Genomic DNA, 18,821 nt, shown 5'->3' with positions numbered 1-18,821 from the left:
TTTTATTTATAGGCTTTACCAGTTGCCAAAAGGGTTCACAACACACAAAAAAATTAAGAACTGTTGCTTTAGAGGGATATTTGGTATCTCGTGATTACTGCTTACTCTCTAATAGTCTATGAACAGAAAATCACCAATTTTCTGTAGACATTTCACTATTAAGCAACAAATTTATTTGTAATATACATGTAATTTACCTTTTGAAATAGTTAGTGCTGGCGACCACTGTGACCGTAGAATATCAAGACAAATGCTGCCATTACTGTTTATATTTGGATGGTAAATTCTTGTTGTAAATGCAACCTAAAAAAAAAGTATCACATAATCTGTTTTACCAAAGCCTTAAAAAATGCATATAGGAAAGTAATTCACTTAGTCTACCTACCTTAGGTGGTTTGAAGGGATAATCTGTTGGGAAATGAATTGTCAAGAAAAATACTCCACCCTGATAGGGACTATCATTCTGTTGATGAAGAGGGAAAAAGTAGTTATGATGAGTGACTTACACAGGCTATTCTACATTGAAATTACTCTGAATACTTACTGGCCCCATTATTGTAGCTTGCCAATGGAACACTGAAAAAGAACAAAAAATCATTAGGTATTACCCCAATATCAGCTACTCCAACTTCTCTAAACTTAGTTCTTATTTGGTAATTACTCATAATTAAGAAGTTCAATGTACATTACAAATACCTGATATTGAACCAGGATAGAGTGAATTTACTTTATGAATGGGAATTAGAAGCATGGTAAGTGAGAGTCTGTCTAGAAAGATAGTCTAGCTGTCATTCTACAATGTTGTGGCAAAATTCCTAATTAAAAATTATTATGATTGAAATAGTTTGAAATTTGTCAACGATAAATATATTCTTCCTTGGGAAGATCAGATATTCCATTCTCACTTATTTTTAATCAAAATTTATTCAAGCTTCAGAGAACACTACATTTGGCATTTTATTCAAATTCTACTCTATTTATTGTCTATATGACTTTGGAGAAATCATGGGCTTTGTACTACAGTGAAACCTCATTATCATTCTAGTAAATATTGGATAGAAGTAGCAGTAACAAGCCAATGCGTATGGTCATTATAATGAGGTAAAAGGCAGATAGATGGAGTGGATTAAAGCTCTGCGCCTGAAGATCTGGGTTCAAATCCAACCCCAGATAAGACTTACTTAGCTGTGTGACCCTAGGCAAGTCATTTAACTAGTTTCCCTTAATTCACTCCTGAAGGAAACTGCAAGCTACTCTTTACAAAGAAAACCCTATGGACAGTATGGTTCTTGGGGGTTATAAAGAGTCAAGACACAACCAAATGACATGAATGAGATTCATGAGAACCTTAATCTCTGTGTCTAGAGCAAGACTTCTTAACCCTAAAGTCTGTAAACCTTTCTCTTAATATTTTGATGAAGGTATTTAATTATAACTGGTTTCCTCTGTAATCTCATGCATTTTAGTTTATATATTTAAAAACATTATTCTAAGAAGTGTGTACACACACACACACACACATAAATGTTAAGAAGAAATTTAGAAAAGATAAAATTGATATATATATACCTGATCCTCACCATAACCTGATACAGCTAGAAAGAGCAGAGGATCATATAGATTAAGTGACATTCAAGGTAATAATTCTATAGTAAGCAGCACCACAATCCTGCCTCAGCCCTGCATGCATCTTATTACAGCCTTAAGTCAGAAGGCAGTTAAGTACCATGAGTGGTACCAAATATTACATGTGTTCAAGGGAAGAAGAGATCACTTTAACTCAAGTAGTTAATTCTAGAGGCCTACATGACATGATTATTTAAGCATCAAAACAAAAACTGCCTCAAGGGTTAAAAAAAAAAAAAGGATAAAATAATTTAAAAGACAGAATTGTTCCACCTAAGAGGTTCAAAAACTTTCTGGTTATATTGGAAAAGAGCCTTCTCCAGAGACTATAAAGGGTCTAACCAAAACATTGATTTAAAATTCAAAAATGAACTTAGTTGAAGAGGCAGCTGGGTAGCTCAGTGGATTGAAATCCAGGGCTATAGACGTGAGGTCCTAAGTTCAAATCTGGCCTCAGATACTTCTTAGTGTGTGGGCAAGTCACTTATCCCTCACTGCCTAGCTCTCACCACTCTTCTGCCTTGGAACCAATACATAGGCAGAAGGTATAAATTAAAAAAAAAAAAATGCTTATATGAATGCAGAAATCTCCACTGACCTGTACTCAAGCAAGAGTGGAAAAAGAAGAAAATTAAGTAGTTTTATGTGAGCAACAAGCCTTTGGCTTGTTTTTTCCTTCCAAAAAGTACATTTCTTCCTGCTTGTCAAATCTTCACAGAAAAGTAAAAAAGTTTTATACAACAAATTTAAAAAGTCAATACGTAGTCAAATTCTCTCTCTCTCTCTCTCTCTCTCTCTCTCTCACACACACACACACACACATTCAAATAAAGTAAAACCTCCCACTTATAAGACACAGAGGCCAAGGGAAGCAATTTAGTACAATGGATAAGAACACGGGACTTGGGAGACAGAAGTACTGAATTTAAATCCAGGTTCTGCCACTCGGTTGTGTGATTTTGAAAAAGTCATTTCACTCTGATACTTATTTTCTTTACCTGTAAAATGAGGTAACTAGCACTTATACTACATTTCAGAGGATTGTGGTGAGGCTCAAGTGAGATAACAAATGTAATATCACCATCTATGTGCTACTATTCAAAAAACCCACAAGGAACATGAATAATCTGTAGGCTATTCTTCCAAGAGAGGAGCCTTAATTCTTCTCTTTGGACATCTAAATGCTAGATATTTACCTATGCTATTAAACATAATAAAGAAGAACACTGAGGCTGCAAAGTAGAAGGAATTTTATTTAACCAAGGAAGAGTTTTCTAAGCAATAATGTGTTCCCCACCCCACCCACCCACCCACCCCTGCACTTGGGAACAGGAAATGTGATTGTGCCAATAATCCTGGTTAACTGCAAAAGCAAAGGTAAATTACTTTGGACATGAAAGTACACTTGTTTGATGACTCAAAAGAGCATGGTCGCTGTACAGCCCCCAAAGACTTTGTTATGGTGGAAGTTTTCAATCACTTTCTCTGCTTTTGAGAACTCTGGCTGAAAATCCTGCTGAAAGGAAAAATTACATGGGCAATTTGAAGGAGATAATAAACTAATCTTTTTTTCTTTCCTTATTAAAAAGAGATAAAAGTAGAAGGGAAAACACTAAAATTTTTTTTCATCATTTAGTTTAGAGTTTATCATTTATTCTCTGTACACAATTAAGACCCCTCCCTCTCCTGCCACTATAAAGGAATCCTTTTAAAGACTTTCCCTTTGTTTTCTGATGTTTTAACCCTTGGCTATACTAGGAAAACTTGAATCCACCCCCACCCTGCCCATAACAAAATCTTAATAAGATATTCCAATCTCACATTTCTTATTATCACTACTGGGGGGAGGGGGGAGGCTATTATAGTAAAAGCTCATTTTTCTCTGAGTCATTATGGGCATAAACATTTCTCATGAATTTCAGATTGAGAAGTATTAGCTGAAACATTCCTTTGGAAAAGTTGGCTAGGCAACTGGATGGCAAAAGGAAATGCTAACCTAAATAGAGATAATAAAACTTATAACTAGCTACAAACACGTTAAGTCCATGCAATGACTACCCCCACCATGTAATGAGTTCTTTTACATAGCAGTAACTCAGAACACCCACAGCTCTCAAGCTATTGATACAGTTAACCCAAATACTAAGTTAAAAACAAAAACAAAAAAACAACTTACCTTCTGTTTTAGAATCGATACTAAGAATCGATTCCAGGGAAGAAGAGAGTGGTAAGGGGTAGGCAAGGGGTGGGGTGTGGGGTTAAAATGACCTGGCTGGGCTCACTATAGCTAGGAAGCATCCTGAGACCAAATTTGAACCCAGATCCTCCCAACTCCAGGCCTGGTGCTCTATCCACAATGTGTCTAGCTGCCCCTCAAATACTAAGATTTCATAAGGTACATTTCAACATAAAAACACACAAAACTTTTTAAGTTTCCTCTTCTGCTTTTAAGAGAAACAATTTACTATTTAGAGTTGAAGTCAAACTCTTATGTGAAATATTCTTGCCAAAAAAAGGTTGGGTAGGAAATAGGCTGTTTATCCTAAGTTGGACAAATGTCTAATGCAAGTTCATAGTAGTTATCTGATAGATATATTAGTTTTAGCCATAGATATATTTAGAGTTCTGACTGTACTCTCTTTGTCTAATGAACTTCTAAAAATAAGTTTAAAAGTAAACCTTGTTGATATACATAGTGCAACTACTTTTAAAAAAAGGGGTCACTTATGAAAAGTGCATATTATCTGCCCTATTACCATATAGCTTATGCTCTCATAAAGAAGACTTCTTTCTGAGTTCTATAAAGCACTTTGAAGTATATAGGTTCTGAATGATTTCATCAAGTACTTACTATCATCTCCAACAGGACCTGCTGAACACTGCGCTGGGGGGTCACGTGCCAGGTCATTCAACTCCTTAAAAAGAGAAGAAAGGTTTACTCAATAGAAGAAATTGGAAATCATATCATCTTAAGAGTTTTATTTTTCACAGGTTTACCCAGTCTCTTTGCCCTACTTCTTCATTGGGCTCCTCTTCCCAGGGACCAATCTAAAAATTCTCCTAATGGCAATGTAATATTAACCTCAGATGAGCCCTCAGAACTACATTACATTCCCTGTTCCCCTTTCGGACATTCAAATGCTTTTCCAATCAGTATTGAAACACTTCAGATTCTAGAAGGTAAATCCTGTTAAAATAAGCCAACTATAAGAAGACCTCTGGAGATCCTCCTGAATAATAATTTTCCAATAATAATGTTTCTCAATAATAATATTCTATCTCCTCCTTAATAACAATGTCAACTATATAGCAAAAGCAAACAGTTTCAAATGGAAATGGAATCAGGACTTTTTTCTTTTTAAGGACTGGAGTTTTCTGCTTCTGATATTTAAAACAAAAGTACTTTGCTTAGTTATTTATGCTTTCTCTTTGCACTTATATTTCCTGGCATCAGTAATATGTTAGAAGAATGTGTAAATTAAGGAGAACCAGACAGCTCATGGACTGGGTCGCAAGTAGTTTTAAAATGTAAGGTATAAATTTAAGTGTGGTAGCATGTTTTATACCTCAACCCTTAGACAGTTCTAGTTTTAGTCATCTGCCTATCCACACAACTCATGAAACTAATAAATAAATAAATGAGGGCTTTGGAAGAAGGAAAATTTTCAACTCCTTAATTCTTCCTCTAGCACAGAATTTGTCTATAAAAATTTTACACAATAACAAGATTTTAGAAAATTTTTTTTTAAATTCTGAACTAAAATGCTAAATAAAATGAGCTATAACAGGAAGTTAGGAAGATTTTTTGGGTAAACCTATAAAGTAAATTGCTTTAACCTATACATTTTTTCATCTTTTATTCTATTCGAAACAAGAGTTAACATTTTACACTAAAGGTGACCTCAAGGAATAAAATCTAGAAGCATCACTATTTTTATTTGTGAGACAGATTTGACATGTTTGACTGCTATCATTAGTGTCCACCTGATAAGAGCCAACTATAAGCTGGATCTGCTTTAAAGGGGAAAAAAAAAAGCTAAGCCAAATTTATGCTGCATTAACACAAATACAGCATCCAAATAATAGGAAATAAAAGTTACTTAGCATAGCCAAAAGCAGTATGGTGCAGTGGAAAGAGTGCTAGTTCCTGGAGTCAAAAGACCTATATTTATGTTTGGGATAGACCGCCTATAAAACCTTGGACAATTCAAGGAACCTCCTCTATAAAATATAAGGGTTGGTATGGTTTCTCAGAGCAGTGGTGTCAAACTCAAATAAAAATAGGGGCCACTCACCCATACAAAAGGATACTTTTGAGTCACACAAGGACCAGTTTTAAAATCTATATATTAGCAATGTTTATCGTATTTTTATTTATTTTGTTAAATATTTCCCAATTCACGCTAATGTACTTCAAACTGTATCTGGGAGTATTGTGGGTCATGCCACATGTTTGACACATCTGTCTTAGAGAAGACCCTTCAAAAAAAAAATATATATATATCATAAGAACCTACTAGGAAACAAGCACAAGTCCCCGTCCTCAGCTTATAATTTAGAAGGGGGAAAGGCAAGTACATAAGTAATAGATTTAGTATAGGGCATATTATGGTAACTGTCACAAGGAACATTTTAAAAAGGGCTAGAAAGATTCAAAGGAGAGGGAGGCTTATTTAAACTAAACTTGGAAGGATTAGTAGCATCTTCAGTGTAGAAGGAAAGGAGAACTTTCCTGGCAAAGGCACAAAGATCCCTCATTTGTGCTTATTATTGTCATTGGTGGAAAATGTTTTCCACGAAGGTTCTAGGATACAACTACTACAGCCAAACCACTAACTACCTTCATCAACAATTCTGAGAAGTTACTAAGAATACATAGGTGATAAACAAAGAATCTTTAAATATCCATCCTTAACCCAGCTCACCAGTCATTGCTCCCTAGTTATGTTTTCTTCTAGCTAGCAGAAAGCAGCTGAAAACAGCCTAAATCAATGGTGGTTATGACAGCAAACTCCTTTAGAGGATTACAAATAACTGAAATTTGGGCAGAGATTAGAATGGCAAGGATGGCTACAGATAAAACCTTCTATACAGTCCTAATATATTTGCTACCAAATTTGACTTCTTTCCTTTAACTATTGCTTCTCTTAGATTTCAGGCCCGATCATAGAAAATAGAAGGAAGAACCATAGAAGTTAACAGGGCACAGAAAAGCTAATCCAAAACTAAGTATGCTTAAAAAGGTTGAGAATACTCTCAGTAATCTAACACATGAGTATGAATTCAACATATTATAATTTATTCAAGACCTGTTATACATAGCACTGTGCTCGATTCTATGGAATAAAAAAAAATTTTAAAGGTAGAGGGCTATTCCTACCCTCATGGAGATTATAAACATTTAGATGAGATAATATACATATCAGACTTTAAAGTTGGAACAGTTTTACTTCCCCCAGGCTTATTAACACAGTAGATGTTTTATATATATAAATATGTTAAATGCAAGAGTTGTGTAGCAGTAAAGGACAACACAAAGTATATATTGCCATAAGAAATTACAAGAGTCATGTCCAGATACAAACATAAAGTGTTACAAGAATTAAGGGTCAGATTATTGTGGATTGGGGGTAGTCAAGTAGCCTTTGTGCTACAGTAGAAAAAGCACTGCCTCTGTTATCAGAAGATGGAAGTTCAAGCCATGATCCTCACTCTTGAGTGACTTTGGGGCAACTCACTTAACATACCAGGTGTTCAGTTTCCTGATCAGTAAAATGAAAAGGTAGAACAAAATGGTCTCTGAGGTCATCAGGTAAGGAGAAATACAGAGAACAAAGCCATAAGAAAGAATGTACTGTGTGTGAATCCAAAGGGAAATTACTTCAGTCTAGCTGCGGAAGAAAATTTGTGAAAAAGTAGGTACTATGGATGGAAAGGTAATTTGCATTAAGAATGTTGAACTAAGGATTATGGAATTTATCCTTGGGTTAGAACTGGAGAGAAATTGGGGGATATTCACCTGGTAATGGTAGTTGAAACAGCAAGAACAAAATGTTGTGTTTGGAGAGAGATTCTGAGGGCCTAAGATTATTCTTTATAAAACTGCAGTAGACAGTAAAACCTAGCAGGTAAGCTAATTTTATGCATTCTATAAACCTGTCAACTATATTCAGATGGAAAAAGTAATCTTGGTTTAAATATATATTACAGCTCTCAAATGAGATGGGGGCATGTGGAGTGAAGATAAATAGGCACACAAAAAAATTACACAAAAGATGCATTTGTTTTTTACAGTGCATTTGCTTTAATAAAGAAATCCTATATTTTTATGATCACTGCTTTCTTTATTTTTGTCATTTTCACTTGCTCTTTTGCCAAGAGAACAATTATACAATGAATTTGAGTTTTTTAAGATTGTAGGGGTTTTAAAAAAATGAAACAAAAAAAACCCATAGCCTATATTCAGACCAATATAGCAGCAGGGAAAAAAAAAGGGAAAAAGTAATTAGAATAAATTTATTCTTAAAACTAATCTACCAAATATTGACAATGAGCTAAGTAGAACATTAAAATGGAAGCTAATACATAATATATTTTTAAAAAGCTTATGATTTTAACTAAATTAATATTCACAAAGAAATTTCCCTACTCCCTTTTCTGTTTCAGTTAAAACATACTTATATTCAGATTTATATTATAGATATTGGTCAAAACATGTTAAGGTAAAGCCATATCCAAAATCTAGCTAGCAATTTGTTCTTTCTCACAAACAATTGTTCCCCACTGAAAAGCATAAACATCTAACGAAATATATAATAGTCAAATTAGCTAATTTTTTAAATTCAAAGTTTTAATGTTATTCTTTTTTTAATCTCCTAATTCCATTCTCTCCATACCACACACCTCAATAGGTACCTTGCCTTAAGTAACAAATATATATTTGATATGACTGAAAATCCACAAGATTCTAAAAAGATATTTCATATTCACAGTACATTTTACCTTAAAGTTAAGAAGTCTTAAAATTCAACACTGAACTTTATGAAAGTAATAAATGTTTACTTGAGAAACATTGTTTTCAGTCTTAGGAAGGGGTTTTTAACCTTTTTTGTGTGTCATGGTTCCCTTTGGCAATCTGGTGAAACCTATGGATCCCTTCTCAGAATGATGTTTTTAGAAGCATAAAATAAAATACATAACATCACGAAGGAAACGAATTATAGTGAAATATAGTTGGTTATCAAAATATTTTTTAGAAAAAGTTCATGGACACCAGATTAAGAATCCTTTGTTTAGAAACATGGAAAAAGGCTAGAATTTGATGCCTTAAATGGTCTTACTAAAAAATCCACTGAAATAGGGACATGTAGCAGCTTTCCTTCTCTCCCCCGCACGTGTGTGTGTGTGTGTGTGTGTGTGTGTGTGTGTGTGTGTGTGTGTGTGTGTATGCGCAATGCTAGAGAGATAAAGACCTTAAAGAGTGCTAAATAACAGGTCAATTATAAAGTAGTTTAAAACATGATTCATTTGATCTTCATATGAACCCTTTGAGATAGGCAAGCCATTCTAAACTGGCTCAGAAAAGAGAATGACTTGCCAAAGGGAACAAAATTATCATTAGATAAGTGGCACAGTCCAGCCCTGAATCCAGAAACTTCCCTCCAAGTCAAATGCTTTCTCTATCTACATCATATTAATTAAAAACACAACACCTGAATAGGATAGAAGAAAACGACACAAAGATATTAGAAGTTATATTTCCCACAATACTGGAAAATGTAGGACAGGGCTAATTAGACAAAAATGTAGTGATAGACTCTGAAGAGACAACAAAGGTCAGGAAGGCCAATCAGTATCAAAAACAAAATACTGTCTACAACATCCCTGGACAAGTGGGTCATTCAGCCTCCATTTCAATCCCTTTTATAGGGAAGGCACTCACTACCTCCCCAAGGCAACAGCCTACTAACCTCAACATTTGAGACTAAAGTCAACATCAAGGCTCCAGAAAGATAAAACAGAACTAATCACTAATAAGAGATGTGTATGACTTGACCTAAAAAAAATTAGAAGAACCTGCAACACACAGGTTAAGGGAAATGAAAGATCAGCATGATCCCAGCAACACTATTTATTCAGGCTTCTAAGCAAAGAAACAGGGATAGTGAAATGTTAGCATTTCAGTACCTCATATTCAATGTATCTATAACCCCATTGCTATTCATATTCCCCCTCCAGTGATACAGATCAAAACCCTATCTGCTCAGCCTGTAAGATATTCCTGTCCTACTATAAAAGTTTACCATATGGGTGCCACTTAAAACATCAACCCCCCCCCTCATTCATCTCAAGAATAATGGTGGAACACACAGGTTGACCACTGTTATACCCCTACAGGAAATTGCAAAATTCTTCTAATAACCCAAAACTTTATCCATAAATGAAGGTCTAACATTTTTATTCTTATTTTAAAATTTTAAAACCTTTACCATCTGCCTTAATATTAAGACAGAAGAGCAACAAGTGTTATAGACAATTAGACTTGGCCAGAATCACACAGCTAGAAAAATGCCTCAGGCCACATTTGAAACCAGGTTCTCCTGACTCCAAGTCTCTAATCCACTATGCCTCTACCTACCTGCCTCACGCTCATCTTTTCTTAAGGGTTCTTGCACCCTCTACTTTCAGGCTCTTTTGGCATCACTTCTTCCTTTCAGACACCAGTCATGAGTCAGTCCTTGGTAGAGTCTCCTGGAGCCACTTTTTCTTGTGCCATATTTAGCCAGGGACAAGTCGAGACCTGACCATAGACTTATATTAACCTCATTGCTTTTGAACTCTAAAATAAGATTGTATAGTGTAAATGAGCCTCATATTAGATTTTCTAGACTTGTCACTTTCTACCTGTATTACTTTGGGCAAATTGCTTATTTTCTATGAATTTACTGTCATATATTGGCTTAAATAATTTCTAAGGTCCTTTCCCAACTCTAAATAGCTATAATCTTATTAATTTGGTTCTTTGAGGATGAATTCCATTCAGAAATGACAAGAATCCTAATTTTAATATTAATAAATCTGACCAACTTTAAGGTGTCAATTTATTACAGGTAGCATGGCCAGAAAAATTTATTCCATAATTCCTATAGCATTTTGGTATACTAAATAGTGTGCTGAGCTTGAGTCATAGGATTTGAGTTCCAACTATAGCTCTCCTTCTACCTACTTCATTATGATCTTAGGCAACTATTTTACTTCTCATGACCTCTACTTCCTTATCATAGTTCTAAACCCATATACCATATGCTATGCAATCAAAATCTCAGTTCAACTTTCAATTTCTAATAACAAAAGCCTCTGGAGAAAAAGTAGTAGTGTGGGGGGGGGGGGGCAGCTGGGTGGCTCAATGGATGGAGAGCCAGGCCTAGAGATTCTAAGACAGAAGGTAAGGGTTTAAAAAAAAAAAAAAAAGGTAGTAGGGGTAATGGGATAGAAGGTGGGGTGGGAAGGTTGATAGCTGTGTTGAACAGCTTTATAGTGAATAAAACCTGGATATGGTAGTCTCACATTACAGCAGTCTCAAGTTTTCATCATATGCAAAGAAAGCATTGCATTAAGCACTGGAATATTGGACTCTAAGACAAATGAGAACCAGTTCATGGCTCCAAGTACCTTACTTACATTCTACTAAAATATATGACTACAGACCAATAAGAAACCGGGTAATCTGAGGAAAATAGCACAAGGTCTAGGGAAAAAGAAAAGAAATCAGGGCAGGATTAACTAGATAGTACCTATTATTTCCTGTTCCAACAAAGTAGGCAAACCATAAACTTAATGATTAGAAAGCTTGTATTATTAGTTTAAATGAGAAGAAACCATAGCTGGCATTCTAACAGGCCTATCTGTTATTCTATAAAGGATATTTTATATATATATACATATATACATTCCATATAAAAAGGACATTCTAGCTCTAGACTTCATCCATGCCCTTATACATATAGGCAGTTCTCTTTGTTATATCCTGACCTACTGTTTTAAGAATACTAGCTTTGTTTAAAGTTCAAGTACGGGGGGGGGGCAAGCTGGATGGACCAATGGATTGAGAGCTAAGCCTAGATATAGGAGGTCCTGGGTTCAGATGTGGTCTCAGACACTTCCTAGCTGTGTGACCCTGGGCAAATCACTTAGCCCTCACTGCCTAGCCCTTACCACTCTTCTGCCTCAGAATCAATACACAGTATTGATTCTAAGATAGAAGGTAAGGGTTTAAAAAAAAAAAAAAACAGTTCAACTACAGGTGCTACTTCCTTCAAGGCAGGTAGATGGCTTAGTGGATAGTCAGGCCAGGAGAAAGGCAGTCCTGGGTTCAAATCCGGCCTTAGAGACACTGCCTAGATATATGACCCTGAGTGAGCCACAACCTCAATTGCCTAGCCCTTAACACTCCTTCGGCCTTAGACTTAGTATTAGTTCTAAGACAATGTAAGGGTTCAATAAAACAAAAACAAAAAAACCTTCCTGAATTCTCTTGATTTTTATCAGCCCATGTCCAAAATCACTTTTTCTATATCTTGTAGTTATCTATGAACATGTATTCTCAACTGCCTACCACCTCTAAGAAGAATGTAAGCTCCTTGAGGGAAGGTACTGTTCTCAATTTTGTATTTGCATTCCCAATACCTGTTACAAGTAAGCTTGTATAAATTATTCTTGATGCTAACTAAAATTGTACACTCTTGATAACTGTTCAATTTTACACAAAGCTCATGCTTAGATGGCTGTCGTGTTTAGAATAGGTTTGAAGTTCTTAAACTTTTTATAGTATACATCATATGCTAATATATAAATGGAACTTTGGAAAAATAAAAATTCTTTAAATCCTTGCTTTTGATATAGAGGAAAGAAAATCAATATATTTATTCAATGGTATAGACTGCTAGTTTTTAAAGAGGTTGTTACTTCTGGCTTTAAAAAAAAAAAAAAGAGTTAAGTGGCTTTCTAAGCACAACAAAAGCCAGAAACATTTTTTCCTAAGAACCATTGAACAATTTGAAGAGACTGATGAGAACCACACAATCTTTAGAGAAGGGGTTAATTTTTTGTGTTATGACTCTCTTCCTGCACTCCCTCTCAGAATAATTGTTTTTAAATACATAAAATATAAAATACCAATTAAATTAAAATGGATAAAAAAATAGTTCTTGGAGCCCAGTGTTGAGATTTTTTTTTTTAACCTATAGCAAGCCATTAAAAACCAGTATAAATTTCAATAATCAAAGTCTTATGAGCCACAAATATCCTGGAGGACAATAAAACCTGTAGTATCCCATGATGGTTCTGAGAAATTCAATTAATAAATTCTAAAATTCTGAAAATAAGTATTTTACAAAACAGGCATAAATACAAGATATGCTATAGAAACTGAGATTTCTTTTTATTTTATAATAAATCAGATTTCAAAAGTCTTTGAAAAATGAAACCAAAAAAGCTTTAAGTCAAGAAAGTCACAAAATAGTGGAGGGGGTCTTTGTAAGGCAGGGGAGAAAAAAATCTCTAAGAAAAGCCATTTAGTATATATAGTCAACAAACATACCATTATTATTCCATCATTATAAAAATTGACAAACTCATGCTTATTGAGTGCCTATTTATTCAAAAAGCATTGGGGAAACAAAGATACATCTCTACCCTTCAAAGGGTTTACATTCTATAGGGGAAGGGGAAGATAGGACAGGTCCAAAGTAAAATAAAGGTAATTTTAGAAGGGAAGGGATACATCACAGAGGAAGTTCACTCGAGGTAATCCTCAAAATAAGATGCCAAAGTCAAAGGTGAGAGAGGGGATCATTCCGACACAAAAGAATTGCATAAACCAGTAAAGGATGGAGACAGTTTGGGGAATTTCATTGGAATGTAGAATATGTAAAGGAAATGATGTAAAATAAAGTTGGAAATACTTTAGCTTGATAAATTTTCTTTAGGGATGACATAAATTACGGTAAAAAGGCCTTGCTTTAACCAGAATTTGACTTTCAAAATGGACCCTTCCCTACTTGAGGTAAAGGGTTTCCTTCTGACTATTCTAACTCCCACTTTATCATCTCCCTGGGATTTTTCCTACCATTTTTTGAGGGTTATAGTTTAAAGTTCTGAGCTTGTAAAGAGATATATGGTTCTTTTTTGAAACCATTATAAAGATCAGAAAAGGACTGGTGATATATTGACACAACTACTAACATAGTCGAACAGTTGAAATCAATGTGATTTTGCCATTGTTTTTTAAAAGGTACATACAGGTGGCAGGGTGGCAGAGTGGCTAGAATGCTGGATTCTGCATCAGTAAAACCCAAGTTCAAATCCAGTCTCTTACATTTATTTAGCTATGATGTTGGGCAAGCCACTTACAGCTATTGGCCTCAGTTCTCTCACTTGTAAAATGGGGTTGATAGCACCTACATCAAAAAGTTGGTACTGATCAAATAAATTAATATAAATATGGCACTTGGCAAACAAAAGTGCTATATAAAATGTTGGTTGTTGTTTTTCCTCCACTCTGTTATAGGCATGTCTTTATTGACGATCTAGATATTGGTTATTTCTTTTAGTTGCACACACATACAGTGCCTCAGGCTATTAATATACTACAGTTCTTCTTAGTTATTTTCAGGCATCTGAGTCGTTTCTAATATTTTGATATTACAAATAGCAATCTCAACATATTTGAACAAATTATGCTCTTTTGGATTATTTCCTTAGGATTTTTTCCTAAAAGATGAATTGCCAGGCTAAGGGAAGAAATGGTTTTGAAGTTAATCACATATCACTGTTTTCTGGAAAGATTAGACCAATTAGTCACTAGTAATGTATGAAAGTGTTTCTCTATTTCTCCTCTCACTGGATTCTAAACAGTGGGTAGTTTGGCTTTCAACCTCAATTCAAATGAAACTGCTTTCTCCAAAGTTACAATGATCCCTCAATTACCAAATCTAAATGCCTCTTCTTAATCCTTATCCTTCTAGATCTCTCCACAGGTCTTGATAATGTCATTCACCCTTTTTTCCTGGATACTCTCTTCTCTCTAGGTTTCTGTGACATTGCTCTGGTTCTCTTACCTTTCTGACCCTTCTAAAGTTTCCTTTGCTAGATCTTCCTCCAGGTTATGCCCACTACATGAGAGTATCCTCCAAGATATCCTGGACCATCTCTTCTCTCTCTATACACTCTCACTTATCTCCTCTTCTCGATTCAATAATTATCTCTAGACATCTCAACCTCTATCTAAATATTTCAAAACCTACACATCCAAAATAAAACTCATCTTTCCTCCCAACCCTCATCCCTTCTATTATTCTCAATACTGTAAAAGCACCACTGCCCTCCCAATCTCCCAGGATTCTCAATCTTGGTAGTCATCTTTGACTCTTTACTCAAACTTGTTTTATATATCATCTTATTGGCAAGACTTACCATTTCTATCTTTACAACATCTCTTCTATACATTACACCTCTCCCCTCTAAAAAAATACAACAGGTTTTCATCACCTCATGCCTGGGCCACTTCAATAGGTTCTTGTTTGGTCTTCAAATCTTTCCTTACTACAATCCATTCAGTCAGCTGCCAAAATAATCTTCCTAAAGCATATGTCTGACCCTGTCACCACTTCCTCCTATGCCCAAAATTCCATTGCTCTCTATTTGATCCCTTTATGATAAAATATAAAATCACTTGCTTGGCTTTTAAATCCCTTCACAGATATCTCTTCTACCTTACAAGTCTTCTCTGAAAACTCAACAAATCAGGTGAATTGGCTTACTTGCTGTTCCTCACATGACACTCTCACTTTTTAACTTTACTGGCTGTACCCTAGGTCTGGAATATTCTTCAACTGCACCTTTTGGCTTCTGTCAGTACTCAGCTTGAATGCCTCCTTCTGCAACAGGCCTTCCCTACTTGTCTTCCTCCATTCCCTTTAGTGCTCTTCACTCTCAATTATCTTTCATTTATCACCCCACTAGAATGAGATTGGGGATGGTGGTAGTGGTGGCTTCTTTTTTTTTTTTCTTTGTAACCCCAGTACTTTGCATAGTTCCCGAGGTAGATCAAGCACCTAATACTTGGTGAATGACTGCCTAGTTCTTACATCCCCAACAGAGGGCTTTCTAATTGATTTTTACTAAGTACAGTATTTAACAGAAACTTAAAAGCTTTTTTCTTTCTAAAAATCACCCACCATAGGATTTCCTCACATATAAAATGTATTTAACACCTGTGATAGATTATCTAAGGGTATGGATGTTGTGATCATCTTCATATATTTTGAATAAATTTGTATCAGTTATGATTATTGCTCCCCCATTCTGTTGCTCTCCTTTTGCACCTTTACTTCACACTATGTAAACTTAGCATTTAAATATGTTGTTTTAATTTCTCATTGTTTTGTGTTAGAATCTCCTCCTTACCCCCACCAAAAGTTTATAGGAACATGGGAGAATAGTGATCCTTAAATTTACTCTATATATCACAGCATCTAGCCTAAGGGTGAACCCTGCCCCCATTTATATGAACAAGCCAATAAAAGACACAGAACAAAAAATTTTCAGGAAATGTCTATTTCAATATATTCTGCCTCACATCCTATGAAATAAGAATTGACAATAACAATGTTCCCCTTAAGATAAGAAGCCAATCTATTTAGAATTGAACAAAACAAAGGCCTAAACATAAGAAGCTCCTGGTTAATGCTGTGTTAACTGGAACATCCAAATGAATCATAGGATAAAAGCTATCAAAAACTTGAGTTTTGAAGCAGCTCTAAGTATCTTGGACTGGATCTGCGATTTTATTGGTACAGAGAACTCCCAGGTGAGGAAAACTCTCGATACTAATGCAAGTTAGACATTTATCCACAACTTAGTTGCTCAAAGCACTGAGAGGCTAAGTGACTTGCTCAAGGTCACAAAGTCAATGTATTTAGAGGTAGGACTTCTGATCTTTAAGGCCAGTTCTCTACCCACCATACCATACTGCCTTTCAAGTCCCTCAGAAACACCTATTAAACCAATCTCCCTTTGAAAACATTTTAAAGTTAATGAAAAGCAAGGCAAAGCTTTTTGTTTGCCTAGTTTGAATGAATTTATTTCCAAATATCCACAGTATTTAATAAAAACACTCAAATTTAGATAGTCTCCTTTTTATTAGCAATGTTTTGCTGAATTTTTTTTATCCCAAAGTAAATTCACTCCCTTGTCCCATTTATGTATGACACAGGAGAGACAGAACAAGCTGCCACAGAAAGATAACATAGGTATTCTCTTACTTTGGTCTCCTCAACTTAGGGCTTGAAGGTACATGCCTCTAGGTATATTTCTATGTTCAATTCGAAGCTTAAAAAGGGGAAGGAGATAGAGCAAGGCTTCCAGAAAGTGGTCAGTTAGGCTACCTGATGCCATTTTAGGGGACACCCTGGGAATTAGCAGTGAAGGAAACATGATAATACCAGAGGCTGCTCTCTGGCACTTGGGTAGCCAGGGTCTCCAGCTGACCCCTGGTGTTGATGACATCTGCCTAGTAAGTATGTCACTCCTCAAGTTGTCTGCAAGAGTCTGGGAAAGATGCTGTTAGGAGGTACATCTGTGGTCCATAAACATCAAAAAGGAACTTTGGTTATTTTGCAAGAAATGCCTCCACACATACCACATTGATCACCACCATGGCCCCAACCTGGAGAAGAGAGGGAAAAGAGAGGAAAGAGTAAAAGTTCCATCCTGGGATGCTTTGAGGATACTAAAAAGTGGTGGGTATATAGACCATAATTGGAGGCTGGGAGGGGAAAAGAGAATGGCACCCCAACTCATTTGTTCCCCTCCAGCAAATCCCACCAAATCAACAGTCAAGCACTGCTTTCTAGGTTATTTCCAATTTGAGGATAAGCACTTAAGTTTGTTAATCTAGAGCTGAATTTTGGAAACCTAAAGCATTGTTTTTCATTCATTCTATATCTAGGTAGATTACTGTCTGCAAATTTTAGAATCTTAAATTTCCCTTCTAGAGTCAAAAGAATGCAGACATTTTGCTAGAGTTAAAGCAAAAGTATACACCAGGGAAAGAGTCAATCTGATCTTTGGGTCAACTTTTGTACTGATTTTGTTCATATTCTTTATACAGTTTGGACTACCAACTAGCTGAAAATGAAGCAGTTATAATTTTGGTGGGCTAGGAGATTGTGTACTTACTTATACATAAGATTGGAGGAAGGAAAGAGGAATCTACAATCAATATCCAAATTGTACCATGTATATTATCTAAAAATATAACTAAAAAAAAAAAAAACACTTACTCAAGAACACTTCTGAACCCCCTCCCAAAAAACCCAACCCCAGCATGAGATTTATTCAAGTCTCCTTGTAATAGCCTAGTCTATGCTTAAAAAAACCAAACAAACCACAAAACATTAAGCTTATGTTAACAAAGATGTATGAATAGATGCTTTGGGGAAAATTATTTTTAAAAGTTCAATTACTAGTGGCCTTTTCCTTATCTTCATCCTCCTCAACTATATATATATATGTACATATATAATAGCATAATGTACTGCTGATATTCCTAATGCTGAACGATTTCCCTTCCTTTGTCCTAAAGACACACTGGTTTTCTCCACATATCTCCTTTGCCTCTTTTGTTGGTTATTTATTCTCTTTACCTCCCCCAAAGCATAAAGCTCTCCCTCAAAGTTCTGTATTTGGTCCTCTTCTTTTTGTTCTCCATCTTCTTCCTTGGCAATCTCATTCACTTCCATAGTTTGGACCAAAAAGTTTAGTACTGTCTTGTGAAGGGTACATTTCAGTATAATGACATAAGAGGAACGAAGAATTTAAATTAAGAATAAAACTCCTCTTTTTCATGGATTTTTATTTCATTTGAACAAGTAATATAGGGATTTGTGGGATAAAAGTACCATAAAAGAAAATTCAACCTGCAATAAAGTTTGGATATTCTTATACAGGTGTTGGCATGCTTTAATAACTGTTTAAACTTTTAAGTAATGAGTATTATAGAATAAAAGCATGCATTTAGCAAGCACATTTTTCCAAAGGTCACATTTCCCCCCTTGTGTTTATATTTATTTCCTTGTTAGCAAAATAGGAGGGGAAGAAGGGGGGTGTGTGTGTGTGTGTGTGTGTGTGTGTGT

At 35.3% G+C, this 18,821-nt stretch overlaps 1 protein-coding gene across 1 annotated transcript; it reads right to left on the bottom strand.

Moving 5' to 3' along the window:
• Window positions 1–209: 209 nt before the first annotated feature.
• On the bottom strand, window positions 210–18,428 carry LOC123253444 (ubiquitin-conjugating enzyme E2 3-like). The gene is given in 8 exon segments (XM_044682638.1): window positions 210–254; window positions 256–303; window positions 386–463; window positions 545–576; window positions 4,478–4,541; window positions 17,130–17,212; window positions 17,323–17,353; window positions 18,333–18,428. Coding segments are annotated over 8 exon segments (477 nt in total).
• Window positions 18,429–18,821: the final 393 nt, after the last annotated feature.

Source organism: Gracilinanus agilis, chromosome X (genome assembly GCF_016433145.1).
Source record: "Gracilinanus agilis isolate LMUSP501 chromosome X, AgileGrace, whole genome shotgun sequence".
Lineage (NCBI taxonomy): Eukaryota > Metazoa > Chordata > Mammalia > Didelphimorphia > Didelphidae > Gracilinanus > Gracilinanus agilis.
Note: the sequence above shows the minus strand (reverse complement) of the source record. Positions and strands in the feature narration are given on the sequence as shown.